Here is a 15539-nt window from a genome sequence, read left to right as displayed (position 1 = left end):
TCCAAAAACCTGATGAATAATGCGAAAAAGATCAGCGAACATTTAAACGGTATAAACTGAAAACAGAAGCGAAGCACGCCATGTGAAACATAAAATTAGTAAAACAACCTTGAATTTAGCGTAGATTTATGTCAAGATCTCAGTCGATTTCGAAAGCGTCTTGTAGATTTCTTTGCTCCTTACAAAGATGGACTTTTACCTGTTTGCCCTCGAAATAGATTGAGATCTTGACATAAATCTACGCTAAATTCAAGGTTGTTGTTTCAATAATTTTACAGTACAAACTATTCAGGACGCTCTATGAAATATCGCAGCTGATTTTTTACTGATTACATGATTGCTAAAGAAGTACATAAACGATCAGCTGTTCTTAAAATCTGTGGAAAATGAATCATTACTTTTTCCTTCTGAATTTTTATTCATTTCATCCGAGTTTCCATCATGAAGAGAAAGAATGTCGCATTTATCATTCTTCAAATTTCAAGGTTATGAAACACTTGTTTTCAACTTTCCTTTAAAAATTCTGTGATGTGTTTCAGCCATTCACAGTGAAGACATAGTTTTGAAAGCCCAACAGCGCAAATCAAGGTTAGCTCTACATTAAAAAAAATAACAGATGTACTACATGCAAAGATCTTATAAACGACTGAATTAATGATAACTAGATGTTTATTTGAGCCACAACTTGCAATCTAACTTTAAAATAATGCACAACAAACACTAAAGGTGAAGATTTCAGTAACTTGAGAATACATACCAAACTCCTAGGCTAAATTCATAACAACTTATAATTTTATCTACCAAATCAAACAGGCCTTTAAAAGTATTATAGTTTTAAGTCTTGATTTCATTTATCCCACAGAAACTTTCAAAAGTCACGAGCGGCTAAAGACAGTGTAAAAATTGAAAGTTTAATTTTTAGAAAATTAATATAATTATAGGAAATTATAAAAATAATATTCATTTCGAAAATGAGGGCAGAATATTAACAAAATTTTAAGGATGTATTAAAAGTTCAAATTTTCAAGATTTTGAAAAATAATATTGAAAACAATTACTGACTTATTGTTTAATATAAAATGATCATTCCAAATTAATCACAATGATTTTAGTAATTTAATTATTATTCTTATATGCGTGTATTGCTACCCTTTCTTTAAAATATTTCATTTTCTTTAAAATATTTCTTCTTTAAAATATATCATTTATATAACGCAAATCTCTTGTTTTTCCCATTATTTAAATACTGTGTGAACCGGATGCATTTCTGCATTAAATAAATAAAACTCTAATACTTTGTAAGTTTTGATCTGCCTACGTATTCCCGAGACAGGAAATCTAAACCGTCAGAGACGCTGAAGCATTTTCGTCAGTTGTGCTTAGTGGCTTTTCTATAAGTACTGCATTGCTAAATTACTTCGATCAAGGTTTTACATTATGCATGAGGTCTTAAGTGAGAACCCTTTACGTTGTTAATTGTTTCTAAAAATTCATCTCCTCATTATGATCCTTAAAATAATGGATACCTAGATATACCTGGTGATGATAAGGGTAGCGGATTCTAAATTAAAAACTTTAGTTTCGCTTATAACTTAATTTCCAATTTAGATACATATGCTCTGGTTTTTAACAAAACATTATCAACTTAAGAAGCTGTTAGAAATTACTCTGATGCTACAGCTTGCAAAATAGACAAACAAGAAGCATTTTCTCTGAATGCTCAGCATAAGAGAAATTAGTTTCCTCTTTGCAAGTAATAATATTAGTTTTTACTGCTTAAGCACGTATTAAGTTTCTTCATAAATTGGATCTTCAAACTCTGATACGTAGTGTCAGAGTCTAAATGAAAGTTTCTAAAACAGGACGAACTATTTCTATGTCAAACTTTATGATTAGTGTTTTTACTTGGCAAATGTTGGCATTGTTTTGATTTAAATTTAGAGCAGAGAGGGAATCAGTTAATCATTTTTCGTAGTCAATGAAATTATACGAAATTCTTGAATAGTGCTATCATATTAGTTTGTAAGTACTTCTGCTTAAAATTGAATCAGCATGCATTTAGATGTACAGTAATTTTATCAGATTTCATTCAGAAGTAGTAAATTTCTGCGAAATTTTTTAAAATTGCGTAACAATTGTTTTTTGCAGTTACTACAGTTTGTATTCCGAATTTATGAATGGCAAACTATAAACACATTGGATGCATTCCTGTAGCCAATTTCAACTGAATGCTGAACATAATTATGAAAGATAATTTATAAATTTTCGGAAGCCCATTATCAGGGAATGGCTAAAGCTGGGCAGCTATTATTTTATTTGTCTTCGAATCGGTTTCCAGGTGTTGAATGAGACTAATGCACTAAGAAATTGTTTCTCTTTGAAGGACTTTCGAGAAAACACCCCTTCCTAAGCCCTTGAAAGCTTTATCATAATTAATGAAGTAACCAAAAAAAGTAGTGATTTGAAGCTTTTGTTTCACCCCATTTAAATGCATACACTAAGTCATTCAGGCGGCTGCAATTAATAGTCTAAAAAGAAAACATCATCCTGTTTAGTTCAAATAGTAGAACAGTAATAAATTTTTAATACTTTGAATAATTACAGTTAAAATCACGAGAGGAAAAATAAAGTTGAACAAAATCACAACCACTGAAAATCTTAAAAAAACATCTTTTTGTCTCCCATGCTTGTTAACCAAAAAATACAACGTTTTAGCTTAAAATAACAAACTTCTATAATACTCTTTTTAAACGGAACAGATTGCATATCTATGTACGCAATTATTCTTAAAACATCTACTGTACTAATAATACTATAATACCCTAATATTGTGATATTTAAATTATCTCAAATTATACCTACATGTTAAAGTCTGTATGCCTATATCTACAATAAATCTACTCAGAATAGTCACGCTTTTAAAACGTTCCTTCAAAAAATGTGCAAAACTTTAATAACGATGAGAAATGTAAAAGCATCAGTCATTTTTCAAATTTTTTAAAACGTTTTACTTGTTTAAAAGTTACACATTCAAGTTAATTGCTGTTTGAAATAATGTTCATCTATTAAAAGCTATTCTCTTGCTAATTCCGCGTATTTAGTTACTCCCTAATTAATCAGCTGTAGCTCCATATTTAATAAGGGCATATATTTTTTCCTTTTTCAGTCGGTGTCGAATGCAGGCTTTCTCCAAAGGAATTTAATATGCGACAATAAGTGAATTTGAGCGGTTTAAAACTACGGTAGTAGGTTTAGCTTGAGTGCAGCAAGTCGTATAAAAACAGTTGAATGTAATAAATCAAGACATTGACATAATACTAAAGGTATCGTATAAATTATATCATTTATTTTTATAATATTCAGTTAAAAACTGATCTTCATAGTATATTCAGTTTAAAGCTTGTAAAATATCTGTTTATTCTATCTAACCATATAGTTTATGCTACTCAGCTTTACTTTCACTTCTTCCTTTCCGCTTTTCTGCTAGAATTTTAATTTTAGCTCGCGCGTATTCAAATGAGGTAGAAAAAGATAGTATTTAAAAGAAAATTTTAAACTGCTTAGAAAGAGCGTGTTTCGTCTGCTGAAGGCCAAGTTACTAGTTGAGTTTTTTACGATAGTAGTCTATCTTCAGCACTGGTTTTATTCTTTCCAATAGTGCTTGTCACGCCAGTGCAGATTTGAGCCAACTTGCGCGTTAATAATTTCTGTGTAGCATTTAGCAAGTTTACGACTTAGCTACAGTTTAAATCTGAATTTCTAACTTTTGAGTTACGTTCTAAATGGTGGCTCGCTTTGTAAACACAAAAAGTACTTTCTGTTTGATTATCCGAGTCTGTTATATCTTTCTTACATTTCTGTGTGATTAACTAGACAGTGATGGTTATCGTAAGTCTATTAGCAGTCTCGACTTAGTGTATGCTACCTAAGAGTTTGAGACTCTACAAGCTTAAGCTCAAAATTGCATTCAAATATATCATTCAAATATATCATTAGCTATTAATTTTCATATGATTCAAAAATATGAAAGTGGTATGTTTAGCAGGAATTCTAATGACATAAAAATGTTACCTGATATAAAATCTAAATTATGGATTTATGTTTTAAAAAAAGGCTTTAAAGAAAGACACATTGCAAAGTAAAATTTGATTATGAATCTAGTCATTTCGGAATTACGGTTTACAGAATTCAGCATTGCTCAGTTTCGAGGTATCGTTTTGAGGAAAACTCTACACTTTTTTGATTTCTCATAAACTGATTTACAGAAGATTCATCTGAGTTTAGCGTTTTCTAGAGCAAACAAAACAAAGTGATTTAAATCTATGTGAATTTCGCAACTTATTCATTCTTTCAAATATAAGTATTCGTCATTTTCAAGAAACAAACTTATTTCGATCTTGTACTGAGTACTAACCACGACAGAAAAATATTATATGTATATCTAGAAGGAAGGCAAGCCTGCAAAAATCTTGAAAGCGGGCCCCCGATTAAGGCAAATTATCCTTTCAGAGGCGTACCACTCTCAATTTCCTTGTTTCCATGAAAGAAAAACAAGATTATGAAGATTAATTACAGGATGATTTGGGAAGCTTGAAAACTTGTGGCTCTGAGAATAGGCTTTGTGGGTTTAGGTAGTAATCAGGTCCAGCTCGAAAACTACTTCTATTAAAAGAAATGCAAAATCGAGTAGAGGTTTTAATTTTTTTGTGTGAGTGTGCGTTATAAAATTGCAGGGTACTTCTATGGTTGATTAATTACAACTGACTAATACTCGAGGGCTCTCTTGCCTGATGGAATTGAAGGACTGTTACCGTTATAGTGGAGCGCAAAATGAAAATAATAACAGGACAGGAGATCGTAGCAGAAAAAGAGTTCTAGAACGGCAAGCGTAAAAACATCGAGGCTTAGACAGATTATATATATACTAAGACAGTCAAGATTACCAAAAAAAAACTGAAGGAAAATGGATAAAATAGATTTGTTTCTTTTCTCTTTTGTATAAAGATGGATGATTTAGTTGCAGCTTTCTGTTTCAAAGAGTATTCCGTTTTTCTTATTTTAGATAAAGATAGGAATACACATCGATTTGATCTGATTTTTAGGTACTATATATTTAAAGATTTGCCTCACGAAAATGGAACCCAAACTTTTTCCCTTCACTGCCGACTGAAATTGTTCTGCCTTAATTTTTAATTCTGCTCCTTACAATAAAACAAATCGCAGTACACAAAATACGTCTAACTCTTTCATTTAAAAAAGGAGGTTTTAAGAGGCAAGAATGTCAATTTATGTTTTAAATATTGTGCACATAGATTAGCTACAAATCAACTGTAATTACTACCCAGTCATAATTTTTTTAACGTTTTCGTTTTTTCTTTTTCTAGCTCATTGAACTATCTAGCTAACTAACAAATGTTTCCGTTATTGGAATTTTTAGAGTACCGAGACTATAAAGAAAGTTTAGCATTTTGTACTGAAACTTCTTCTTCCAATATTGCAATTGATTTCATAAAATTATGCATATAAATTTAAGAAACTTTGTAACTGTAAAGATGTGCATATAATCAAGATTTAATGAAATATCGCCCTTTTCATATTATCACTTCTTTTACATCTGAAATATTTATAATGGCAGTTCTGCTATGAATTTAATTCCCAGGCATCTTATGTACTTAATTATAAGTATACGTGTTTTGTTAGTGAATCAATAATTTATTTAAATGTAATTTCTTTAACATTTTTAGCCCAAAGGGTTATTAATTTCGTTTTCGCATTTTGCGTTGATTCATTATAAATGTCAGTTCATTTTTCAAATTGCCACCACCATATATTATCGCCGTTTGTTATATTTAAAGAAATTAAATTATGAAGAATCTGCATAAATATATGTATGTTTCTTGCATTGTGATAAAAATCGGCTCTAGCGCCCTTAGCCCAAATTTAGAATTTCGAATTTGTTTTATTATCTCTTTCATATTTTGTAAAACTAACAAATTTTTTATTAGCAAACTCAGCGATTTAAAAGCGAGCAATGGCAACAATCTACGGCGAAAAAACTTTTTATCTCCAGCGCGCGAGACTATGGATTGGAAATTCTAAAGATATGCTCATTTTAAAATAATTTTGCGATATTGCTGTTGAATTGAATTTTATAGTTTGTGTGCAATAAACATGATATTTAATAAATAAAGGTAACACACAAAACGTTAAAAAAAAATCTCTTTGAGCGTACTATAAAATCTGAAAACTTTCAGATTTTTTTATCAATTATACTTTCCTGTTGTAATAACCAGTTATCTATTATGTGAGTTATTAAAAGGAATATATAATCCTTATTGCAAAAATAACACCTGGATTTTTCTATTTTGATTCTGTGATGCTAATGTGCCTCGCTTTGCTTTTATAATAATTTCTTTTAGAATTTGTTTGATTGTTAGCGAAACCTGAAAGAATTTTAATGTTTTAAGTTTAGCACAGATTTTTGCATCAAATAATTAATAATTTGAATCTTTCATGATACATTTGTGGTAATACAATGAAAGACTCTTGTTTATCTGGGACATTTTCATTTTATCAAACGTTCTGCTTAATAAGAAACATAGTATTAAGTCAAATGTATATTTTAATGAGTCCAACAGATAGGCATCATAAGTGATATACAAGTGCATGACTTACGAAATGCTTCTTATTTTTCAACTTACAACTTTGAATAATATTCCTACCCTTCGCACAGTGTAAACTGCATTCCCAACTCTTTCAGATTTTTCTCTATTATTTCAGTAATATACACGCATTTCAAAAGCGATAATAAAGTATATATTTTTTTGTAAAATTAAAGAACATATAACTTTGCAAAATTCCTCGTAAAACATCTGTTCATTAATGACATTTAAAGGTAATATCTTTCACAAGGAAAGCAATTTTAAGCTTTTACCCTTAAGGAGAAGACATATTTCATCAGATTGATAGCCAATTAATATGACATCTAGTTGATATGACAGTTTCGCATATCAAATTTTCAACTCCATAATTACAACAGATGGAAACGATTTGACGCAGAATAGAATGCTACAAATAACAAAAATCAATTTATACTAAAAAAGGTCAGAATAAAAGAAATATTACAGGATTTCATATATAAAGGAATATCAGAGGAGCAGACTTGCAACATAGATTCTGAACACCTTGTACAAGGTAAGAGATGTTCTGTCATTTTCAGCACGTTCTTAGCAGTGTTCATGAAAACCTTGATAGATTTTACGTATACTCCTTAGCACCTTTTGTAGAATCTTTTATTTTTAAGCAGATTTGTATGAAATTCTTAATATATATAGAATCAGCATTAAAGTATCAGTTGACATGTTATATTGCTTAAGTGAAATTTAAAAATGAACTTCTTAACATTTTAGTTAACTTGAACATATTTCACAGTTTGTCAAAATTCTAGTACAACTGTTAGAATATGATGTATGTGAAAGGAAACTCATGACCAAAAAACCTTATAGAGGGTTTCGAATAAAAGATGAAGGAGAAAGTTCTACTCATCTAGGTATGAAAGAACTGTTTATAAAAGATTTTATATTTTTAGTGGCATGCAACTAACTATACCCTAAGCATAAGTTAAAATGCTAGAAATAAAATTTATCAGTGACAACATTTGTGAGAATACCAGCAAAATAGAGTTAACATAATTTCAAAATCTCTACATTTCTTAAAATTTATTATTTATGTTCCTCTGGTTAACTGTAATTGAAGTATTCAGATGCTGATGTTTCTCAACCAAATTCTTCTAAAATGCTACTATATAATTTCTGTACGTACACCATGCACAAAAGAAAAGAAAAAAAGAAGGGATAGTTCTATATCTCCCGCTCTACTGGGCCAACCGACGAAATTAAACTTGCATTTTTCATGTCTCGAAAGTGCGACTTAGGATTTGTATTAAATTTATAGGACTCAAATTATGCCAAACTGCCAAGATTTATCAAAATCACAAGAGTAGTTTTTAAAAAAGTAGCTCTCAAAATTGTAATTCCTCAATTTTAATTGAATATGGTAAGTATTTTTAATACCTCTTTTTTCTTAAACTTGCTGGTTTTCTTCTTCCATAGTTCTAAATTTAGGTTCAAACCAAATAGAATTCGCAGCTATGTTCTGATCTGCTTTAGAAATTTGTATTTTTTAGAAATTTTTAGAAATTTTTCGAAAACAATTTTGAAATGTAACCTACGAAATTTTTCCACCACCTTAAAGTAGATGTATTTTTAAGCATACCTGCAAGAAATTAGAATATTTGTTTTATTTCCGAAGATATACGTGAATTTATATATTAGCGCGTTTTTAAATTTGGGATATTTATTATAACCGATAATAACGCCAAACCTGGTTTACGCACTTTGTTAGAATTGTTTGACAGAATAAACGATGCGCCTTTTAATCCGCTGGTGCGCAATGAAAGGGAAAGCAAATTAGTTACCATAAATTAAGAATCTCGTATATTATTTTCGTATATAATTTCGTATTTATTCTTGACGTAAACTGAAAACAATTCTCCCAAAACAAACTGCAAAATTTCTTGGCAAGTTTCTCATCAAACTTTACTAAGTATTTAGGCATAATTTGAAAAAAAATCATTATATCATTCCAAAGAAAGTCCGATTTTGTGTTAGAATACCAATGGTAGAACAATGCTATATATAAATCTAATATATATACTAAGTCGCACTTTCAGGACATGAAACAGCGCAAGAAACGCAATTTAAATTTCATCAATCGACACAGTAGAACGGCAGATATGAAACAGTCTCTTTTTTCTCTCTTTTTCTTTTATTTTGCGAAAGGTGTACCCATAAACTTTGGAAAACTTTCCTAATTGCATTACAATTTGCTTCAACATGCTGTTAAAACACAAAATTTCTTTCAGCTTAAAAAAGCAACATTTGGCTGATCCCATATTTTCTCTTATTTAAAACATTTCAGTGTTTTAATCTAAATATTTCCTAAAACTATTTGAATTCTTTATACTAGGTTTTCAATCAGCATGATATTTAAATCCAGTCTTGCTGAAAGTTCAATAAAAAGCTAAAAGGGCAATATAATTTCTTTTAAATAATATTAAATTTATTTATGTATTATTTATAATATACAATAAAATGCTTACAACTTTTTCAAAGAAGATGTTACAAAGAACAGCTGTAGTCTCTAGATGTAAAGCGAATAATTTTGAGAAATTTTAGTACTGTTTTACAGTTCAAATTACTATTTATCGAATCGGAACAAGTGTTATTTAAGCCTGTTTAAGATTCATCCTGCACTTACGTGACCTGCTTAAGACTCATCCTGCATTTACGAGAACATTGTTTTATTAAATTTATTTTTCATGTGTGTTTCTTTAGAAAAATTTCTCTGTAGAAGAACTCGCCAGAATTTCACTCTGCTGAAAGAAGTGAGGGAAAATGGAGATAATCCCAGGATTTCTTAGTCACGCTTTCGTCCTTTTCTTTGCATTGAACTATGGAAGTGCTTCTCTATCTTTAAATATATTTGGATGGCAAAGTAACCCTAATGATACAGGTTTGCACTTTTCCTTCTTTTTTCGAAAAAAAATTAAAACTGATTGCATGAAGACACCAATAGCTTTACTAAAATGTTAGAGAACTGTTTAATTGTAATCTTTTTATTTCATTTATCATCTTGGAGATTACGTTTGCTTAACATACCATGTAAGTGGTTAAGTTAAATGCTTATACATTTCGTATTGTAAAATCGTTAGAATTCACAGAGCAAACAACTTGAAAATAAGTAGAAACACACCCGCTCCCGGGATTTGAACCCGATACCTTCAAGTTGTTAGGCATTATCTTTATAAACAGATTTTAAAATACTATCTTAATGCAAAAACATTTTATATGTATATATGTGGCAAAACATTCCATATAAATATTACAGCATTAAGATTTGGGAATTTTTTCCAGATTATTCCCTCTAATTGTTTGGCAACTTTAAAATTGTTCAATATCATCTCATTTACATATTTCTAAATAATATAACGTAAAACAAAAATATTTAAAGTATTTATAATAAAGATTTCTAGTAAAGGATTTTTTAATCATTTCAGATCCCAAAATTCCAGAACTCCTTAGTTTAAAATGTTTAAATGAGTTACAGTAAAATGGCGTGTTATCTGAATAACATTTGTATATAAAAATGCATATATTACAGTTCATCCAACAATTAGTCAAAATTTTCAGAATCGTTTATCTTTTTGCTTAACATTTATATAAAATAAAGTGGTATAAGGTATTTTCTCCCTTCTTTCTGAATGCCTTCGTGGTGTAACGATAGCATCCTCGGCGCGTATTCGAGAGGTCCAGACTCGAGTCCCGGTGCGGGCAGTGCACATTTTTTCGCGTCTCCCCGCATCAAAAATCCTAATGACATTACAAGGGAGCAAAGTAAAACCCTTAAAACTACAAATTAGTTCTTCATTTATAAACTAAACTGAATTTCATTTTTGGCATAAAGGGTTTCTCATAAACTGGTACAGTGAACAATATTGCTATTAATGGAATGGCATTTCCTTCCGTGTTATTAAACATATGTTAGCAGTTATTCAAGAAATGATAAGTTATTTTATTAAACGGGAAAATTTCGTGAATACTTTAATGAAAATTAGAGAGGGAGATAATACTTCTCCGTGTGGATAACAGAAAGATTATGCAAGGCATGATGCTTGGGTCCCTGCGACTCATACCTTAGAACCTAAGTAGTCTGGAATCTCTGCTTGTTTCCACTCCTCTTCTTTCGACGCGCTCCTTTTCGTGCAGTTCAGTAGGTTATCAATCATTCTGAAATTTAACTTCTTTTTTTTCCAAAATTTAGTCTAAGTCCTGAAGAGAGGACACCGTTGCTTCTACTTTTCAGTAATGCGAAAAGTTTTTTTTTAGATTTACGCATTATAACATCATGCATTCCCTTTTATCTATCGATCTCGTTCTGTGTGTTTAACATTTCGTGCACATTTCTGAAACCTGCTTCACAGAAAATTATTTCATGTCCACTTTGATTCTCTGGATAAAATGGCCGACTTTTCCTAAGAGAGATCCACGTGAAGACATTCCATTTGTTAGGTAAACAGTCTTCTTGTGTTTAGGGATAATTAATTAAAATGAAACTAAATTAATATCTTAGTCTGAATCTCATCAGCAACCGCCACTATTGGCTAAACATTATACGCTTTTTTTCAGTTAATGGAGCACATTTCTGCTTAGAACGTTCTCCATCACTCTCAGATATTTTCATTTGGATATTTTACGTTGAATTTCTTCCAAAACTTTGTTAATGAATTTTTTACCACGCCTATCTGGAATTTCTTGGTCATTTTTAAGTGAAATTCACTCCGTGCCACAAATAAAAGAAAAAAATTAAAGGGAAAAAGGCTTCATTTTATTAAATCACCTTAATATGAAAAGCGGGTTAAACAAGAAATTGTAATGAGTTTTATCATTCCTTCTCGCGTTCCTTTGGGAAGTAAATTAAAGTAAACCCACCTAGAAATCGGAAGCACCAAAGTTCGAATTTTGCAGGGAAGATTGTTGATTTCTCTTGTTTCCTACTCCAAAATAAATTTAATGGCTGCATAATTTTCTCATCTCATGGTCTCAGACAATAAACATCTAATATTATCCTTTCATTATCACACTCTGTTTATTTAAGGAAGAAAAAAAACATGCTATAAAAGAATGCAGATTAGATCTGTTATTCAGTTTCTAAAAGAGTTAATGTCATTTGCCCTGATTGGTTTCTTAAGTATTCACAAGTAGCCAAACGTTTAATTGTTTAATTGTTAAATTGTTTAAACGTTTAAACTATGACAAGTTACGTTTAATTGTTTTACCTTTCATTTATTGCACAAAATACATTTGATGTATTCGGTGTCCAAACACTGATTAGGGATTCATTTCATATTTGCAGGGATTTCATTTGCAGGGATTTCATTTTCAGATTTCATATTTGCAGGGATTCATTTCATATTTGCACTGATTAGGGATTCATTTCATATTTCATCATTTCATATCATTTCATATTCGTTAATATGTTAAATGTTTCTTTCTTTAATCCCCCGGGGGTCGTTAATTAGGCTGGCTGTGATGTATATTTTACAGTCTCGACTCTAAGGGCACAAAATACATAAAATGGGTTCTTAACTTCCACCTATCCAGGCAGGTAGTTTGCCGGCCAGACACAAAGACGTTAGTTCATTTATCTCTTCCTATCCTCAGAAATATGCTTCCTGTAAAATAGGTTGAGGATGTAAAATAAGTAATGGCTTCGGGACACATTTAGAGTTCCGATAAGAAGTAGAGCTGTAAAAGTCTTAATAACAAGCAGAGTTGTGAAGGTTGGCCGTGTAGTAGATTGTTTAAGTTTCAGAGCACGTATTACGATTCTTACCTTTATATTAATTTGTTAAGAGTTCGCTATGTTTATTTCCCTTACCCTAAATTGTATATGGCAACGTTCGTTGAGAATTCTTCTATAGTTTCGCTTTAAAAATATGTCTAACTCAAATCCAAAATTCTTAAGAAACTCATGTTTAAGTTCTACCTATAAGCCTGCAATTTTCGTGTAAATTACCTCTTTAAAAACGTACCCCTTTCTGTCATCAAGCTATGATTATTCATTTATTCGTATTCTGCCAACTCTCCGAATCAAATGTAGATGAAAGTCCATAAAATAGTCTATTTAAAAGGCTAAAATAATTCATTTAGAAGCTAATACAGTGGTTCCCAAATTGTGCGCCGTGGCCCCCCAAAGAGCTGCGCCTCTTAACAGGTGCACCGCGAAATATTGTAAAAGCAGTTATATTTGAACCAAGACATTAACCCTAACAAAATAATAATAATAATAATAAAGCTAGAAACATCTAGATACTTCGTGCGGTTTGTTTTCACTTTATCCTGTATAGAAATAAAGTCGCCAGCGCAGAATATTCTTGCAAACGCGAGCCGGCAACGCCGCGCTTCCTCGATCGTTCTAAGTGACCACACTATATCTCACGACAGTCTAACTTGAGAAGACGTACAAGGCTAGAACGACCTTTTCACGGCTTAATCCGTAAAAAATCCAGTGAACTTTTCTTTGTATTGTTGCTAAAGTTAGCTCATCATGTCGTTTGATTCAGGTTTGCGTGTACCGACATTCAGAGGTCATTCTCCCCCCCGAAGTCGAAAATCCAGCATTTTGTTTTAGGTTGGATTTCATGCCAATATTTCTTGTAGCAGAAACGCCAGTCAAATCAGCAACAAAAGCAGCAATTTCGTTACCAGATTTATTAGGAAAATGCTCCCAAAATTTGACAAAAGCATTCATAAGATAATCTTAGAGGAACTACGCAGTGATTTGCCAGCTTTGTAAGGTTTTGAATATAAAATTCTTTTCTGACAAATTTGAAAATGAACATTTTAAATTAATTGTAAGTTATTTTCATAATTTGATTTTTTTATAAATCTGATGCTTTTAAAATTGTTAAAAATCATATCCTTACGTATGATTTTGAACGTTTTAGGCAGAGAAATCTGTATGAAAGACCTTGGCTGTTTTTCATTAACAAGTGATTTCATCAGTTTTCAGCATAGACCTATAAGTATTTTGCCAAATGATAGAAGCACCATTAATACACGATTCCTTCTGTTTACCAAAAAAAACGCTAAAGAGGAACAACTTTTGGTGGCGAATAATGCTCAGTCTATAAATGACTCATATTTAGACCCAGAGAAACCTGTAAAATTTATTGTACATGGTTTTATGGACAGTCAACTTTATGGACCCTGGATGGTGGTAATTATTGTTATAATTCATTTTTGTACTAAATTTAATATGCATTCAATTAATTCTGAACAATATTAATTTCTTTAATGATATGACATGGAAACGTACGATGATATTTGCATACTAACTGAATTCTATCCAACATAAGCTTTATCATAGTTTTCTATTTTTGTTTATTTTAGACTCTACATGCGAAACAAGTTCTTCTAAAGTTCTTCCACATTTTTATGATAACATGTAACAAAGTAAAGCCAATAGTATTCCTTTCACTACTGGTATTTTTAGTATGACGCACTTTTGGGGCAACAAAGAGTTTTAAAATATCAGATTACACATGCCAGCGTTCTGAATATTAAATTTCACTTAATCAATTAAGTTGTTATTAAATGCTGTCGGTTAATTTGTTTCTCAAAGTAACGGATGAGCTTGAAAAGACATATCTCGCTTCATATTTTGTAAATTAACATAATGTGGGCATGCGAAAGAAACAAAAATGCATGATTTAAAGTTAAGCTTAATCATTTAAATTTTAATTAAAGGAAATCTGTCATAGATTCACCACCATATGAGGGCTCTGTAAATAAAGACTAACTTCTACCTGGACCATGTTGACCAAAACGTCCATCTGTTGCAATGTTTATCATATATTTTTAACTAAAATAAAAATATATTTCAGGCCGTTACATGTAAAATTATAAGAAAAATTGAAAAATTATGTAATGACTTACTTTTCAAATGACAAATAAAAAAATGATACAATGCTGTTCAAAATATGATGTAAGGATCACTTTGCAGTGACTATTACGGAGCAAAATGTAAGACAGCTTGGTGACATTTAAAGAGCATTTTTAAAATAAAAGTTGCTCCATTTGGTGATTCCTATTTCGCATTTAGTAAAATAACACTATCATTAAATTTACAGCTGGCACATAAAAATGTTAATTGCATGAATTTTTACAAATGAAATGAAACTTTCGCACGTAAAAATATGGAACTTTTTATATTTAACTTATTAAAGCATGATGAATATTTTGTTAAATAGAGATTTTTTCCTATAGATATAATATAAAAAGTTACATTTTATACGAGCAAAATATTCCCACCTGCAGTATTAAAACTATTTTCCTTAAATTAATTTTTTTGCTCTGAGGAACTTTATAATTAAAAGTAACGATTAAAATAAATATTTAATTAAATAATATTTACAAGCATCTTTTCTCGAAACTCCCACATATACTGAGTTTCAGATTCTTATATTATGTGAAATCCTATATATTCTGATAATAACAAAATAAATTATCCATCAGATGCCGCCCAGACGGTATAGTGGTTAGGGGAGCCTGATTGCGATACCGAAGGGCCTAGGTTTCGAATCCTGGAGAAAGTATGGTTGTAACTGTCCGTCCCTTCATAGGAGGGACGGACACTATTAGGTGTATGTACACTAATATTCCTATGACTCCTATTAGGTGCCTCTATAATAAAGAGACCACCAAATCTGGCCTTAGTATAGATTAATGGACTCTGTTACAAAAGCGTAACTGTTCACAATCTGCCATTGGAAAAAAAATCCCTCAGAATCCCTCAGATGTAACTAAAAAAGGAAAACTAGTGTTTAACATGCTTCTAAATAGATAAACAGAAGTATAGTTGTAAAGAAAATAGTCATAAAAAAGCATAAAATTTGGAATTTTTTGTTGTTTTAAAGG

At 30.8% G+C, this 15539-nt stretch overlaps 1 protein-coding gene across 3 annotated transcripts in view; it reads left to right on the top strand.

Annotated features, from left to right (window-relative positions):
• The first annotated feature begins 7115 nt into the window (after nucleotides 1-7115).
• Nucleotides 7116-15539, top strand: part of LOC118189881 (pancreatic lipase-related protein 2-like) — a 33776-nt gene continuing 25352 nt past the window's right edge. The window contains exons 1-3 of one of the 3 annotated variants that reach the window (XM_035360580.2): nucleotides 7116-7194; nucleotides 9396-9573; nucleotides 13568-13839. In XM_035360580.2, coding sequence (XP_035216471.1) covers nucleotides 9456-9573; nucleotides 13568-13839 — 390 coding nt within the window. In that variant the 5' untranslated portion in view covers nucleotides 7116-7194; nucleotides 9396-9455. Of the gene's footprint in view, nucleotides 7195-7425; nucleotides 7550-9395; nucleotides 9574-13567; nucleotides 13840-15539 lie in introns of those variants that run through there. The other 2 variants (XM_035360579.2, XM_085808692.1) reach the window with 2 other exon arrangements.

Source organism: Stegodyphus dumicola, chromosome X1, assembly GCF_044657685.1.
Source record: "Stegodyphus dumicola isolate Sdum_Otavi_A_Nest chromosome X1, ASM4465768v1".
In the NCBI taxonomy this organism is placed as follows: domain Eukaryota; kingdom Metazoa; phylum Arthropoda; class Arachnida; order Araneae; family Eresidae; genus Stegodyphus; species Stegodyphus dumicola.
This window is presented reverse-complemented; position numbering and strand designations above follow the sequence as displayed.